This window comes from Cydia pomonella, unplaced genomic scaffold (genome assembly GCF_033807575.1).
Source record: "Cydia pomonella isolate Wapato2018A unplaced genomic scaffold, ilCydPomo1 PGA_scaffold_186, whole genome shotgun sequence".
In the NCBI taxonomy this organism is placed as follows: Eukaryota; Metazoa; Arthropoda; class Insecta; order Lepidoptera; family Tortricidae; genus Cydia; species Cydia pomonella.
This window is the reverse complement of record NW_026907827.1, coordinates 416,281-432,318: the sequence shown is the minus strand read 5'-3', so window position 1 is coordinate 432,318 and position 16,038 is coordinate 416,281. Positions and strand designations below refer to the sequence as shown.

General features: G+C 37.2%; 1 protein-coding gene across 4 annotated transcripts in view; it reads right to left on the bottom strand.

Annotated features, from left to right (window-relative positions):
- Positions 1–283: 283 nt before the first annotated feature.
- Positions 284–16,038, bottom strand: part of LOC133533636 (uncharacterized) — a 279,945-nt gene continuing 264,190 nt past the window's right edge. For 3 of the 4 annotated variants that reach the window (XM_061872653.1, XM_061872654.1, XM_061872655.1), the window contains 2 exons: positions 2,615–2,774; positions 284–1,572 (listed from right to left, as the gene is read on the bottom strand). In XM_061872653.1, coding sequence (XP_061728637.1) covers positions 1,408–1,572; positions 2,615–2,774 — 325 coding nt within the window. In that variant the 3' untranslated portion in view covers positions 284–1,407. Of the gene's footprint in view, positions 1,573–2,614; positions 2,775–7,802; positions 8,164–16,038 lie in introns of those variants that run through there. The other variant, XM_061872656.1, reaches the window with a different exon arrangement.

Genomic DNA, 16,038 nt, shown 5'->3' with positions numbered 1-16,038 from the left:
TTTTGTAAACAATAAAAAACGCTACTACTAGAGGTCACTGTAGTACTATTTGTTGTTATTATTAGATTTTGTTTTGCTTTCACATTTTATGATTATAGATTTTGAGGGTCAGTAGTATTTTTGCTGTCGCATGCATTACATAATTATATCCGATATGTTCTATGGAAATTATGCTAATAGGCTTGACCATTACTCGAGTTACCTACTTATTGTGAGATTTGCTTTGATTTTATTAAAATGTAAGTACCTTTTTAGATGTTTTTGGGGCAATAGAAACAAAATATTCATGATGGAATTTATATTTTAATATTTCAATGAAAGATTACATTTCAACGTTTCACTCTGTTAGAAATCTGTTAGGTATAACATTGTGTCTTCTAATGAAAGATAACGAAATCAAAATGGCTGAATTGTACCTATAAGCTACAAACTTAACTCTTCACAATATCGGGCTCAATATGAGCTAAATACATTCTCGGCCCTCGGTCCTTCCTATTTGTATTGATCAGGGTAAGGCAATTCAAACTCGATATGTCATCTTTACATTTTTTATTCTTCCTTCTAGTTATCACAGTAAGAACCGGGCGAGAATCTCAAAATTATACTACTATAACATGCAAGTAACGCAACTTTCAACAAACTAGGTCATCTTGAGAAATATTGAAAAAATATAGAACGTCAATAATATCAGAAAATATTGAATTTGAATGTTATTAAGTCACGTTACGGTCTGATTGTACCTTAAATTCAGTCTCGCTCACAACACTCATGAATGACAATAAAATACTGCATCAATCTATAGCTGGTCACACACCACGATTCCATGCACATACATACGTGTATATATAGCTCCACAAAACTATTTGATCGATTTCGTCTACGAACGATCGTGTCTACAATAAGTTAAATGAACTAAAAAATGCCCTAATTAGTCAAAATTACATACGTTCAACAAGGCATCGTTTATTTTATCATAATTATTGGATTTTCGTCACTAGTATGCGCGACCGCATCTTCCTAAATCATTCATAGCTTTAAATTATTCATTTAACTAAAATTCTTTTAACTATCACTCATACTTGCACAACATTCGGAATTCTGCAACGGAACAACACACACTTCAGTGTTCTAATACTTATTAATACAAATTCTAGATTTTACATCACAATGTAGTGCTGAATGAAAGTAAAATTTAATTAACATTGGTCATTAGAAAATAATTGGTCTAAACGATATGTTCAAGTGATAAAGGGCTGTGCAGCCGTGCAGATGTTCTGACAAAGTTTTTACGATATGCAATGTGAATTGACAACCGTATAGGTAGCTGAAGTCATCGCTTGATCAGCGTGAGGGTCCCTGCTTCGGTGCTGTGAACAGTTGCTGCTACTACAATAGTTGCTCTTAGGGCTAGTACACGTATATCTGCTTGAGCTGAGGTTTAAGCTCGGGAGGGATCGTGTACACTTCTTGCTCAGGTTTTTTCTTCACCAGACGCTTCCAACGGCCACCGATGTTCTTGCGAAGGCTGCGGAAACTCGCACGCTCGTTACCAAGGGGCTGCATCAGATTGTCCTATAAACAAAGAAAACAAACCGTCAGGTATTTCTACATGTAAAGCGAGTTTGTTGACCTAAGGATCGGTGCCCGATTTAGCGGTTCCGTTAGCGTCCCCGATGCATTTGCTGCATTCGCACCGGTATTGAAAGCTACAGCCGTTACACAATGTCTGTTATTTTGAGACGCAGTTGCTATCCGAGCAGACGTTTCAAACAGAAGGTCGTCCCGGGCGTATTGTTATTCGAGGGAACTTTTTGTGTCTGGCTTCTATTATCCCATACCCGGTTTTGGGTTTCTATTCTTTTTTTCGTTCGGGTTTGTATCCTGGATGACATTTTAAGCCGGCTCGGTGTAGCTAGCGTGTTTTAAAATGTGCAATTTATTAAGTCTGTAACTAGGAAGTATCACAAAGTAAACGTTGAGGCCACATGAGAACAAGCCTTGAATACGCTATTACAAAGACACATTAGCATTCTATATTTCCTGATGGATCGCGGGTGTGTGTGGTCTTTACACACGTTAAGCACACATGGATCATCATTCAGTGCATTGAAGGTTTAAGCTAGGCCTCGAGACGGAATTATTAGAGCGTGCAATTGAGGTTAAATTGTTTGACGGTAAGTATTGCAATATTATTCAAAGTACTCGTTAGCGCTAGCTTCGTCTGAACGGCAGACAACTGCAGAGAAAGAAGGTCGAAGTGTTACAACACGCTCGCCTTGTACAGCTTTCTACTTTACAAGCGTGTCCCGACATTTAAATTTGTTTAGCGCTAGCGATACCGTAGTATAGTAGATACCGTGGCCATGCTATAATAGCAACTCTCTCTCAGGCGTGGGTCAGACCAGTCACGATTTCTTTCGTGTCATAATGCAACGTTTGCGGCATACAACTTTCCATTTGTTTCAATCGTTGCCAAGGCAATAATGGGACTGGAGTGCGGGGGCTATACGGAGCTAAAATGAGGTCAAGTGTAACGGCTGGAGTTGGTTTGTTATTATTTATAGATTACCCAGCTCGAGCATTAGTAGTGTGTGGTAATGAGTAAGGTACCAACCTGATCATGAGGATAGACGTAAGGCGGAGGCAGCGGTGGGGGGAACTGCCACAGCGGCTGCTGGCGGAAGGCGAGCGGCTCGGGCGCAGGCGCGGGCGCCGGCGTCAGCACCTCGGCGGGGTGCACCGAGGCCGAGTGCTCCTCTCGCTTCCTCAGCTTGCTGTGGACGATACGAATCGCCATCATAGTACCGTTGTTTCCAACCATGGTACCAAATCCAAACGGTCCTTCGACACAACTGGGCTGGATCACAGGTAACAAGTTCCAGTCAGGCAGTCACAACATTGCTTCACAATCACTCACAGCCGTGTCGCGTAACTAACAACTAAATTTAAATTAAATTATCACAAGTTATAGAATTAGTAGGGGGATATTGCACTATCACTGTTCGTAGGAACGTGCGGAGACCGCGGTACGCGAGCTGATGCTACGCGATGACTAGAATTATATCGTGAAGATGGGCCGGCAGGTGCCTAGCAAAGCGCTCGCTCGTGCCAAACGACCTCTACGGAGTACTCCATGCGTCTGAGTTGAAGTGGAGGGGCGCGCGCGGCTTTTATAGACGCGTACGTGACGCGCCGCGGTGAGGGGGAGGAAGGGGGGCGGGGCTCTGCCTGACGATGTGGCTGGCCTTTTTCCGCGAAAAACTACGAACGGTTGCCCGCAATCGTATCTTGACAGGAGGGTATGGTCTGTGACGCATCTATGCGCAACCGTTGGGTTTCTCGCTTACGCGAACTAGGTAAACTACAAATTAATATGCGAAATTTGTTTTTAATCGGAATAACCAGATACTACGACTGTGAGTGATGATTGAAAACAATGTTGTTGTGACGAGTTACGGCCAAACAATGATTTTGCGTCAAAGGATCATTTGTAGGTATTTGGTACATAATGAAAATACAAAAACAATGCAATACAGAAACAATTAAAAACGTACTTGAATAATAAATAAATAATACTTATATGACATTATTATACACACATTGACACAAGTCACACGGTAAGCTCAGTAAGGCTTGTGTGAATAAGAGTAACAATTCCATTTTTTGTGACACAAACGTTAAATGGCATCGACATAAAACAAAAGGCTGAGGTAATCCATTTCCTATATTTATAGGCACGTGTAACCACTTATCTACTTTCAAGCGTGATTGCTTCGTGCCGTTCCAACAATTAATAGTGAACGGTTATGAAAACTGAAAGAGTACATCCATTAGAACTGCTTTTAGCAAAGCAACGTTGACTATCGATCGTTGAAACAAAATGAGGGTTCAATCATCGCTGCGTTTCACAATTTACCGAGTTCAAAGTCCACAGCATGGGATCTCGAACCCGTATAAATATGCATACCAATATATATCCACTTCACGCACTGCTGGCCTATAGCTTGTAGACGCAGCGAATGCTATAACTGCATCTCTCTCCACCGACCCTTCGAATGCACGGACGGGAAGAGGAGGTATGAATTTAGCGCTTTCGATTCCAAAAGGCAAAGTAGGGCTGCAGGGCAAGGGAGAACGAGGAGCAATGCCCTTCGCTAAGCAAAGCTTCGGGCTTTGACTCGTCCTATAATGGCATATGGGATAAAAAAACACAGGTAGGAACCCATTCAGTTACCCTTGAGACGTCTAGGGGGTATAAGGATAGCAAGTAACTACGGGTTGCGTCTTATGTAGACAGTTTTAAAAATAATATCTTTCATAATAAATCAATGACATATTGCGGAGATCAAATTCCATACTACGTTTTGTGTTTACCTACTCAACGTTATCTTTGATAATTCTCAGCTCAGCTATGTCAAGGATGACATAAGTATATTATGATCCTATATTTAATGCCGTTATTATTAATATAAATGTTTCTAAGATTTCGGGAAATTGGGTTATTCGAATTCGTCGATTACATCATTTTAAACAGGTATGTTACGTTCTTTCCGACTTAACTGTTTTTGAATAGTAAAACGAAGGTAAGCGAATCTTAGAGTACATGGCAAGTAGGTATGTATGTCATGAAATATTAATTTAATTAAATAACGCAAAACCTTGACGCAATGTTAGAAGAAAATGTTGGTGTTATGTCTAGGTTCAATTAAACACTACAAAATCTGGTTATTTTTGTCTTAAATCAAGTCAAATATTACACCTATCCAGTAACGTGGAAGCGAAGCGTGGTTGTTTGTGTTTGGCATTGAGACCCGAATGAAATAATACCTTCATTGGCATAGCAATATTTGTTTCGTCTGGTTGCTATGCCTCTTTAACGGCCATGGCGCATAGAAGCCGTTGAAATAATTAAACTTGTTATAACTGTCACGCCATTCATTGAATGATCAATGTGAATCGAAAAAAAAACGAACCTTCAACCCATTATGCAATCAGATGTGCCAATCAAAATCTTTATAAACATTTTCTAATCTATTAGGTAATAATAATACCACCATAGTCGTAATAAGCAATATCATATACAACGATTTCATCAATCAATAATATTATTTAACAATTTTGTGTTGTTAAAACAAAGCGATACCTACAGATAATTTCGGTTACCATGCCATCATTTATTGACCCCGTTTTACGTCAATGGGAGGCTATCGGTATTCACACATGATATGATCACGCTATTTACCGTTGATCACCTATATATCAAATGAAAAAAATGCCAATTATAAGTATTTTCATTTTAATTTGTAGGGTCAGCATCAATAATAGCGGATGAAACAACGCGCCATAAGTATCTGATATTCCAGATAACTTTTCCAAATATTGATAAATCTCTAAAATTTACGTTCAAAAGTATATCTTTCAAGGTCTCAATTGTTCTACATATAGAACCACCACATTTTGTTAAGCTGTTACAGAATGCTACTTTTGATGCTGACTGTACCTACTTTAAATCCTGACTTTAAAGTTACATGTAAAAGTGACGCGTAACTTTCAGTTTTGTGATAAACAAAATTAATGCAACAAAATAAAATTTTCTTACTTAACAATGAACGCAAACATTCTGGAATCTTACATCACGAACTTTATACAGTTACCAACAATCAATACAATACAAATTGATGAAATGATTACTAGCGTTCGATTTCGCTTGACGTCAAACTGTATTTATACTAGGGGTACGATTTAATAAAGAAGCTTCTATCGACTCATTTAAATCAAAAGGTTCAAATACTCAATTAATAGGCGTCCTGCAATGTCTTCCATGCCTTTGCTGTCGGGAAAAGTTATTGTTCTTTAATGTAAGCAAAGAACTAACACTTAAAGAAAACGTGGAACAATAATTAGATACCCGTTGGGTTAACATTTCAAGAATATTCTTATCTGTAGACTGTAGATACCGTAAGATTTGTTATGTCTATGGTTACTAATTTCTATAATTAACTGTGTACAATTTAGTTTGTAGACACTGTTTTGTATATGACCAATTTGCAACTATGTATTACATTTCTTAGAGTTTAAAATGAATTGTCTCGCAGAACCATTCAATGGTTGCCAGGAAGTCTACTCCTTGCCATCCTTGGAGCATCAACATGAACCACCGGGTTCCCTGCTTACAAAACGGGCACCATTTGTTAACAGAGTTTTGTTTACGAAGCGCCGTGCACGGTGTTTATAAAGCCGTCGCCATGTCAGTTATATAAACGTCGGAAGAAAGTCAGCACCTGCTCCACCTGTATGTGTAGGTTAACACGTTTCTGATATATATAGGCAGAAGGTTATCGTGTGTAACCTCCATTTTGATTAACCTTAAGATAATGTAAAGACAAACAAACTTGCCTCTATTACAGCCATATTACAGCAATTAAATCATACAATGCCTGTAGTGTGGATAGATAAAATGCCTTTCGCTTCCGCGTATCTAGATAGTAAATTGTATAGACAGGTCGTAATAAAATAGTACCTACAGATGCCTACAGGTATTTTTTACCTCAAGGTTGCTAACTTATGACTGACTCTGTTTAATTAACAGAAGGTGTGTTAAAATAACTTCAGCTTTGTGCTATGTTTAGACGTTTAATGACAAGTAGAGCAAAATAAAAAGTAAGGTAATTTTAGTTTCAAGGATTCAAAATTTTAATTCCACGTTCATTCCGTCTAACTCAACTTAATTATCGCGCTTAAGTGATCGAATATATAAAATTAAGTAGTACTTAAAATTCCTTGAATAAATTCGTTTTGGGAGGCGATGTCCGACCGGCCACGACCTTGTCTGTGCGGTCAGTGAGTTCCCTGTACGTTAAGTTAACGTTTTTGCCCGTTTGTTGACTCATTCTGACTTCAATCTGTAAATGGCATTCTATAAAAGTAATTTCGAACGCGGACATATGAATAAATTGTTGGTGGGTCTATTGTAAAATAGTACTTTATACAAGGTTTATATGACTTTTTTTTTATTCTTCATGTCTTGACATACAAAAACATAGTTTTGGCGCGTGTATAGCCAGAAGCAATATAAATGCACGAAGAATTAATAATGACAGAGTTAACTATAATAATTTTCTGTAAACAAGTAGACTGGATTATGGCCAATTGCGCGAATGCCTTGACCAGACGCTTGATGAGAGTCAAATTATAGCGGATTTCACCACGCCGACGAATTGCTAACTCGTGACAGTTTAAGCGCGAAACGAAACGAACCAAATTCTAAAGAAGTTTAAATAGGAATAGGTACTTCGTTTTTTAGGTAATAAAATCAGACATCTACCTGCACAGAACTAACCACTATGAATTACTTTTTATAGTAAACTGTACACCATAAAAGATACAGTGGAAACTAATGATTGTCCGTCGTCTTAGACGTGAAACGCGCACAAAAGCAGATCTGAGAAATTACCATTTGAAGATAACAATGGATTATACGCTTTCTCTAATACAATAGAAAACGTGCGGTTTTTTTAATTAAAGGCGAGTTACAGTGTGTTAATGATTTTAGGATTACTTAATTATAATTACTTCTTTTTTTATATTATAACAGGTTGGTCAGGTATCTGTTTGGAAATATGTGCAGGCCAAAGTTGTGCCAAACTTGTTTGGGTGATAAGGAATCAAATCTATTTGCTAATAAGTCGATAAGCCTATGTAACGATTGACTAGCTTTATAATAGCAATTAAATAGTAGTTGCGTTAGCACGTACGAGATAAGTTGATGTAATCTTCGTACCATTAGCAATGTTGTGAATTACCCGCGCTCGAAGGGGTTGTTCCTGTCCCTTCCACAGAGGCAGACGATGGTCTTGTCCGTGGACAGGACGATCAGGGAGTTGTGCTCCAGGATCACGCCGACCTCACAGTTTTCCTCTTTACACTTCATCGCCTCGACGGCGATAGGAGCGAAGAGCATCGAAAAGCAGTTAGAGTTTGACACAGACACTTCACACGAGCGGGCGATTTCGGCGACTGGCGGCTGGCGACGCGGCAGCGCGCCAACGATTTGGCGCGGCGCAGCGCAGACCGCCGCCTCCGCGACTCTCGATACACACGACCGAGCCAACGTTGACTATTTGACTGTCGGAGCGACCGGCCACCGCTTCGCGGCGGTGGGTGGTGACTGCGACTGAACGCACCTCTCCCGTTAACTCATTGCTATGTTATGGGGACTCGACCCCGCACTGCGGAAGCCCCCTTTAATCAACTAACGCATTACGGTATTTCGCTAAACACCTATCACCGCTTTCGCGCTTTCGTCTATCATCGACATGGTAAATTAGTAATCTTCAGTTCAACGGTGGATTCTTTTGTTTCCATGTCGATCTAGTCCTGCCAATCACTTTCAAAGACCGTGAAAAAGTAAACGTGTTGGTACATCACAGGTTAACATGCATCACTAATTTCAGGCCATTGTTTCTTGAAATATTAGGAACGTATTTCAAAGTCGACTGGTCTCGAAAGACGGCGTTGTTATTCAGTTGTCGTGGGTTAACTGAAAACAGAGTGCAGCGGATGTCGGCCCGTGCGCATTCATACATAGCAAATCATAAGTCTGGAGACAATCGAACAATCATTGTATGTGTAATATATCGCGGAATTTTATTAACAAAGAATCATCGAATAGCGATACGATTGTATATATGATAATGTTTTTTTTAATAACTAAAGGCATCAGGATGGATTGATATGGTCCATTTGATAGTCATAAAAGTATATCAAGTAGGAAACGAGGCTGTATACCAAGAACACAACCACAGGGATTATCTGAGATTTGATCTCGGGTATCGAAAGCTAACGAACAATATCGGTCGATGAGGCATTGACGTCAGGGTTTACATAGAATCGCTATTATGCAACAAACAAAGCTACAGTTACTTTATTATTCAAAGATTAGATAAATCCCGCTATAACGACTAAAATAGTCCCATATTCTGAAAGTGGATGATTAACTATAGGTACATTGGCAATACGACGGTACGACGGACGAGCATATAGAGCATATATTAGTACAGTTATGAGTACATCCTTTACCTCCTTTATGGAATATACCACGCATTTGGCCCTGAAGACAAAAGATAACAAAGAAGACTGGGAAAATAAAGGAAAACGCAATTCTTAGTCAAATCAGGTAGTTGACTCGGATATGACAAAGAACCCAGTCATAAATTTGACGGTAACACAAAGTATTGTTTTACGTGAAACGTAATTGTCTTACGCGTTCCTTGATCTTATATATGAATAATCCTGAATATCCGTTAGATAGTCGCCATCTGCAATACCTATAGATATTTAATATTGTGCATCGACCGCTTCGAATGCTGTACTAATAATATACCTTTAACGGTCGGCCATAGAGAATATCCACACATGACTAAGCCTGGTGATCCAGCTCGTTCAGTCAAAAATATGTATACTGTTATCGCCTTATTACAACGGAAAAAGGTTCAGAATTGCGAAGGTATTTTTGACTTCGACTGTAGCTGTATTATGAATGCCAATCGAACGTCCCCCGTACCATGGTGTATTGTGGACCGTGAGAACTATAGGCGTGCTGCCAGTCATGGCCCAACGATGTCATCTGACCTCCATGCAATTAATTCCATACAACTGCTATTCACTTTATATTTCACACTTAAACTGACAAGATAATACCATCCGTCCTTGCCAATCATTAACCTTACTTTTCTGACACAGCCCCTGGTCATTTTTATGTAGGTCTTTTAAAGTTATTTTAGTCGTGTTATGAGTCAGTTCAAGTTGAAGTAACGAAACCACTTACTTTCTACCTCAGTCCAGTGCACGCAATGTAATCGATACTGGTTCTATATTTAACCCAAGTAGTTATATTTACCACGGTTGCAACAAATCCCTCTGTTTTTCTCGACCTTTTATTTGCATCACGTAAATGGCCGACAATTCGGTTCTTTTACGAGTTTTTGCCTTTTTTTCAACATCCTGTAATTTTGTTGTCTTTGCTAAGTAGCATGACATCAAGAAGTCTGTGTTTCGTTCAAATTTGTTTGTTATTTAGTGTTGGCAAAGGAATAGCTGTTGGAAAATTTTAAACAATTTTAAACGGACTGGGTCCCAGTACAAAGTTCGGGTAAAAATGAGGACGCAGTAGGCGGTCTTAACTGAGAAATTATGATAATAGTGCATCATCGTCATTGATAATACAACTACGATCACGCGAATATAAGCCGACGTTTACTTTAAGAATAATTTACGATGAATAAATCTGCCGATTTATGGAACAAGCTCTTTTCCTGGTAATCTTCTTAAATATCCCTAATCTTCTTTATCTATAAAATTAAATCGAACCCGTTTTGTAAGTTACTTAAAACAGCACACTATATAATAACAAAAAAAAATGGTACAGATATTTAATTGGTCAAAAAATAAATTGTATAGATTAATTTTAGATTTAATTCAGTTATATTTTCGTTTTTATGATGAGTTTTAATGATCAATCTTTTTAAAATATTTATTTTTGTTAATCTGAAAAAAATGACTTGGAGAGAAAAACTTTAGAGTATTTAAATTAACCAAGGTGCAAAAAATAGTCGGGATCCGTTTAAGGGCTGCTTTGATTTAGAAAAAATAGAAAATAAATTTTTTATGCGACAAATTTTGGACTTTGTAATTTAAGGAGGTGAGGCCGACTTGGTCGATCTGTTCCATAGTTTTTTTTTTTCGAGTAAAATTGTTTTTACTTCTACTTCTTCCTAATCAGACCCTTACCCCATACCCACCCTAAGACGTCCTCCTCGGCGCCTTGGACCCTGAGACGGGTCCCCATTATCTTTGTTACACTTTGTATGAGATTAAAGGAGGATATTAAACCAAGTCAAACAAAAGAGTCTATGTATGAAAGTATATAGCTTTTCTCGAACGTATATCGATTCCCATGGCATATTTCCTATCAGTCGCAATAAACCTAGATTGCACAGCGTTCACGTTGTCGCGATAACTTTATCACAGGTAAAGGGGTCAAGATACAAAGTAAATATACAACATCGTGGGCAGTGGGATTTACAAACAATGAGGGAATCGAAATGACGAAAATACAAGGAAATATAAATAATTTAATGGCTGAGTAGTATCAATTTTCCTGGTCATAAATTGGACGGATACTTAGTTACTGGGTTTTTCCAAAATTATTATTTTATAATATTCTTATAACATAAATAAAGAGTAAATACATGTACTATATGAGTCCATAGTCCAAGCTCGATACTTCGATAACGAAGGAATATAAAGAATAGACGTAAAACTACGTTGCATGTAGGTGATGTAGGTAAGTATAAGTATGTATACTGTTTAACTAACAAGATTAAAACGTTTGCATCTATTGGCTTGACCATTGAGTGTCATTTAATTTTCATGGTATTCACGTCCGCGCGAAGTAGCATTTTCGTTCAAACGTCGTCCTCATTTTCCTCTCTGGATATTAACATTATTGAAAATATTTTGATACAATTTGTTGTATATCGACCACAGCTACGACCCCTATGTTTGTTTTTTTTTTTTAATTTCAATTATTATAAGAGTTATGAGCATTTGAAAATTTGTATGTAAACTGTTTTTCGCTCTTCATTTTTACAATAATCAAAAAATCGAAAAAAGACAAACGTAGGAGCATATCATAGCTATTGTCAAATCATATATACATCAAACTATGTATATATGATCATATTTTGGTATCTTACGATATCTTAAGTATATCAAGGCATCTTAAGATACCTTGCAATATATAGCTCGGTATATAACGAAATATTTTGGTATATTTCGTCTGTCTAAACAGACAGACAGGTGCTAAACAGACAGCGATATATACTATGGTTTCGTTGGCGTGCTTAGGTATATCTGTCGGTATCTTACGGTATATTAATATATATTATTGCTCCGTCTGTGACGGGCTTAAAGCGGCATTGCAATGCGAATGTTTCCATTATTTGTCAAAACTGTAGCGCTCAATAATATGGAAAGCTACATTTTCGGACTATACGAAAAGCATTAGAGGTTAATCGTGTTAACTGTATTCATCAAACGGACAAAATGGCAGTAATAAAAAAAACTAAAAAGATTAAGGTGACGTTAACATTAAACAGACAGCGAGATTTGTGGCGCACTAAAACCATTGTAAAAGCTACAAACGAGACTATTTTAAAACGCCTTGAAAGTTAAAATACCCAGCGATTTGGGAATTTAAAAAAAAACAAACGGCTTTCTGCGAATAGAGAGGGATTTGAAGCTTCTTGTGTCTAGTGAGGAAAGAATACATCAAATATATGTATTGTGCGATCATCGATTGGATTTTCTTTAAAAAATTATAACCTGGAAAACGATATAATGATTGACAGAATTTACTAAATGTTCCGCGCCTCAACTGTGATCCATACTGCCAATATTAGTGGCTCAATTTGACTCGGGAAAGTGACAGAAAACCGACTGCTCCCTATTTTTGTAGTGAGTGGCATTGACACTGTCTACCAGTCTAATTTCACAATACGATATGTCGTCTCATAGTATCGTCATATTTTAAAATTATTAAAATTTCTTAACATTGCCGTGTACTTTTATAAACAAAGTGGCTTTAATTGGGCTTTTCTTAAAGTTATACATAAAAAAATTACGCATACAGTTACATCTTCAAAAGTAACTATAAAGTAGTATAATTTACGGCAGCTTGAAGTACATTACATGTTATTTAGATAGACCGCTTAAACCCACAGAGTGCGGAGTGGGTGGACGACTTTATTTCCAGCCATAATATCTGCAATGAAGTATACAAACTAACTGCACGCTACCGCCCAGTAAAGTCGACAACAGGATCGGTGTTGGGCATGTTATATAACTTTCAATTTATATGTGGTGTTCCATGCTTAAAGGGTCTTTGTGCTCCATTAGTTACATAACGACCCTTCTCTGATGGAAAGCCACATATGTACTCTACTAAAAAGTATGTAATGTTGACAGCCTGTTGTACTCGTATATACTCTAATGTTTGTTAGCCGTTTGAGTTTCGACAGCTATTATATTACTTTTTATTGAATAAGTAACCCAGTGGATGAATAAATGAGATAAGAAGTGTAATAACTGTTTGTCATTACCTAAAATTGTATGTAATATTATAATTAAATAAAGTACTTAAACTATGAAAATCATGATGGAAACGAAGATTTTGGAAGGCAACTATAATTATTTAGTTTGATTGCATTACAGCCTAAGGACCAACGCTCTATTTCATATCACAAATTCGACAAATATTAGTAAACCAGGGGTAATGAACACTGTCGAGCATTGTTATGACAATATTACGTATTACATAGTAAGGTTGCAGACATTTGGCGCACGACCAAAGTAAAATGGCGGACGTTATTGCTAAATGAACTAGCCCGAGACTTACGTGTGAAATTAAACTCAAATGTATATTTAGAATCTTTAGACATCTTAGTTAACAGTTACCCGCGATATTTATTATGTTAAAATGAAAATATGTTTTTGTTCTTCATAAACGGCTGACAAATCTAACAAGCCGTTGATAATCGTTTGTCTCTATTCGTCTTTTTGACTTTTGTATTTGTTAGAAAGAAACAAACAAGAGGTTTCCTTTTTTTGACATTGAAATTAGAGTCGGCTGGACAAGTTTGGCCCTATTTTCATTACTCTAAAAGTGGTTTGCAGCAAGCTCGGTTCTACATACAAACGTAGTTACGCTCTCATTTCAAAACGACTGGCTAGACCGCTCTGACACTTTGTACTTTCAATAGGACAAGGTACCTAAATCTATGTCTGTAATTAGTTTATGTAGCTTCAGATACCATAGTTTAAAAATACAGCGAATTTTTTTTTCATTTAAATCTTGTTTTTGCTCTATTTCGTTAAGCTGTTAATAAGCTGGAGCTATATAAACTGATTGCAGGCATAGATACAACTCATGTTATTGTATGTGCAAAGTTTCATTAATATTCGAGAACGAAATTCCGTTTGTACCTATATGGGAAGGTGAAATTTGGCCAAGTCTCTTAGTCAGCAATTTAGCCTATACCGAGATCACAAGTTAAGCTGTATATATATTTACCTACTAACGTGGTATAAAAAAGGTATTCACAGTACATATGTTGCCACTTTCCCGCATACGTCGATACTTTAAAGAGCCATATGTATCGTAAAACGTTGTACGATACACGTGCGAATGGGTAATTCGCAACTCGTGTAGATTTAAAACACCCCCTTCGGTCGTGTTTTAATTTATCACCACTCGTTGCGAATTGTATCGTAAATAATTATAGAACTACAGCGCTGACAATTACCACACATTCCTGCTTAACATCCATAAAGCCCAGACCTTGACCTTCATTAACTTCCAGGACAATTAAAAAACGCCATCTGGCAAACGGGTTCTCATATCCAATGGCGGAAATAACAATTAGCTACTGCGGGAAGTAACTAAAAAAATCCGGTGTTAACCGGCGACATCCAGCGCCATCTAGGGCTGATGACAATTGCTCGTATGACTTTTAATTGGTTCCAAGGGCCCGTTTGCCCAATATTCTATTGTATTGTTTGTGCGTGGATGGCACACCTATAGTTAACCTCAATTTTTAGCAAGGCGTCCGGTGACTTTACACAATTTTATAGGCCATGGTGCGATTCAAGCCATCGCCAAATAAAATGTTGAATAACGAACTACAATGTAACAACAATTAAATAGGCAATTAATATCAATTAAAATAACAAATCAATAATCAGAATAAGAATCAGAACATTTATTTGCTTTCACGTATAAATACATGCAAATACAATTGTAAAATATACTCTAAAGTACTTACATGCTAAAACTGATTATTCTAATCAGTTCTGATTATTCTTTTTTATTAATGGATCGGTCAACCAAATCAAATCATGAAAAAAATATCAGCGTTTGCTCAAAATATAAATGAAAATCTCTGACAGTGGCAAGTAAATCTACATTTAAAAGACATCAAAACTATATAGTACCGAACGTTTCTGTGTGCGTAGCCAACCATTAACGCTCCGTAGCGAACGAAACGCAACTGTCACTGTCGCACCAATACGGAAGAGTGATAAAGAGAGATGCCTTCCTAACGATTGGCACGTTGTCTGAGCACCCAGACCTTTACTGAAAACACCTAACTATTCCTTTTTTCTTTTTTATCGGTCGTTATATATTTTAACTATCTGCGGTTATTTCGTTGCCAACCGACAAAAAACTCGTGAAACTAACCTAAATGTTAAACAAATGTAAATTTACATTTTGCTGCCAAGTTTAAAAAGATTTTAACAACTTTCCTTATGCACACAATTTAAATATAGGTCAGTAACTTTCTCTTTACAATGCATTTTGTATTAGCATAAGTGAACAAGCTTTACAGGTACTTACATTGTGAATAACAGTTTCTTCAAATAACGCCTAAATACACACAACACTTTTAAAGAAGTCATTGTTTTGATTAGTAAATATACTTGTCAAATAGGTTAAACCTAAATTCGTAAACTATAAATTAAATAAAAGCGAATAATGCCTTTAAAACGGCTTAGCGCAGGCAACGCACGCACGCACAGCGCGGATAATGATATGAGATTTTATCTATGCTACCCTCAATTTGAGTTGTAAATTACATGCGGGTAGAAAGAATCGTTTCTCGAAGTTACTAATGGAACTGGATTATTTTAGGGCATTCAATTGCTTGTTACAAAAATGCTGAAGTAACTTCTTTTTTTACCAAACGACCCTATTTTTAAACGGCTTGGTTTAATGTAAGTGATAGTCTACTGCTTTTGTTTTTTTATTTACTTTCATTTAAGTAAACTACATCCGAGCAAAGAAAACTGATCGCATTGTATGAAATTTTCCGTTGCCGTACCTACTCGTAATACCTTTGAAGTTTGAACCTTTCGCTAATTTGTGTATCTTTTTCATTTAATATTCTTCATAATTGGTTGTGTTAATTCAACGACAAATAG